The sequence below is a fragment of the Dendroctonus ponderosae genome, unplaced genomic scaffold (assembly GCF_020466585.1).
Source record: "Dendroctonus ponderosae isolate FM_Combo_2020 unplaced genomic scaffold, Dpon_F_20191213v2 Dpon_F_20191213_5, whole genome shotgun sequence".
In the NCBI taxonomy this organism is placed as follows: Eukaryota; Metazoa; Arthropoda; class Insecta; order Coleoptera; family Curculionidae; genus Dendroctonus; species Dendroctonus ponderosae.
Genome location: NW_026018715.1, coordinates 1,095,293 through 1,096,827, shown reverse-complemented (window position 1 = coordinate 1,096,827; position 1,535 = coordinate 1,095,293). Strand labels below are relative to the sequence as shown.

At 32.9% G+C, this 1,535-nt stretch overlaps 1 protein-coding gene across 1 annotated transcript in view; it reads right to left on the bottom strand.

The window, feature by feature from the left end:
• Positions 1-422: 422 nt before the first annotated feature.
• Positions 423-1,535, bottom strand: part of LOC125504562 (protein-L-isoaspartate O-methyltransferase domain-containing protein 1-like) — a 1,928-nt gene continuing 815 nt past the window's right edge. The window contains exons 2-3 of the mRNA XM_048666763.1: positions 667-811; positions 423-606 (exon numbers count right to left, since the gene is read on the bottom strand). Of these exons, the coding sequence (XP_048522720.1) occupies positions 423-606; positions 667-811 (329 nt within the window). The remainder of the gene's footprint in view (positions 607-666; positions 812-1,535) is intronic.

The window sequence follows — 1,535 nt, the reverse complement described above, 5'->3', positions numbered from 1 at the left end:
CAAAAATCGTAAATGGCAGATTTTGATTCATTTGAATAAAAACGGCAATTAATGTTTCTCGACTTCAACTCCCAATCAACAGAGAACGCTGAGTAATGACAACCCAAAGCTGGCGCTTGCCATCTACACTTTTAAACTTTCAAAACTCAATGTTTTACAAAAGACTGAAGCAAAACATGTTTTCGAAAAGTAATTTCAAGATCAAATCAATTATGATAAAACATACGTATTATTGAATGTAAGAGGTGATTAAGAATAGTTTATATTGAAAACAAAACCAATGCTAGCAAAACAGTTATTGAGTCCTTGAGTTTCTAAAAGTCCAGATTTCTGCAAGATACTTTGCTACCCCTGAAACGATATAAAATATAGACTTATGACTTATTGGGGCTCAAACACTGACATCAGCTTTATTTTAATTTTTATATCTTCTTTAGAAACACAAGGTCCACAGCCCACAATCGCAGTTTACCAACACACTCCTCAATATTTTTTTTCAATTTCTTACTTGGTTTAATAGAGTTGTGAAAATCTATTGGAGGTTGAAGCGCACTAGCAATGGAAAATGGTAATAGCATCGTTTCTTCCCATCGACACTCGGACACCCTAAAAAACAATTACACGAATTATTAGAAGCCAAGTTTAAAAAATAAAATTAGTAATTACCGTTTGATCCGCATCAGTTGGTCGTTCAATGGCAGCACTAAAATTCCCCCAAGTTTAAGGCGGTTTTGCATATAATGTTGAAACTCCTCAGGGCAAGCGGCTCCGCAATAGATTCTATCATACACAGTAATGGTCAGACAATTACCTGAAAACAGAAACAATGATAATTGTTAAACAGTTTACACTAAAACAATTTTCATAGAGATTCGGAAGTTTCACTGAAGTGATTCGTTACAGCAGAACTGATGTTTTCGAAGAAAAGTTTTCTACAGAATGCAGATGGTCTTGTTGACACAATCAAGAAAACAGGATTCATTTATTTGTGTAAAAGAAATCAAGTGAATGTCAAGTGGAAAAGGATGCGCATTGCCATGAAAACCATTACAATTTTGTAGTGGAACACGTTTTTTGCTGTATTTTATTTTTATCCTTTTTCGGGTTTTGAATGTGAAGATTTAACACGTTATGAAAATATTTAAATTGGCCATCAGGTTCCTTAGTATCCAATGATAATGGTTCATATCATGTAAATATCAATAAAAAAGCAAATCATTTGAAATATAACTTTTGACAACCTACCAATGAAAATTGGAGGGTTTACAAACTTTACCAATAAATTAAGACAATTGATAAAATAACTAAAGTTCAAGTAAAGTTCTTGAATTCGTAAACTGTAACAGAGTGAACTTGTTGTTTTAAGGTTCGCCGAACTCCGAGATTTTAGTTCCAGTAAGGAAACTTATATCATCCATAAAACGTGCGTCGTTAAACAAGACACAATTTCCAAGATTGATCTCAGAGATCTAAAATTATCATTTTGAAGTTAAATTTCGTACGGTGCATGGCATTTTTAAATTTTGGTAAATGAT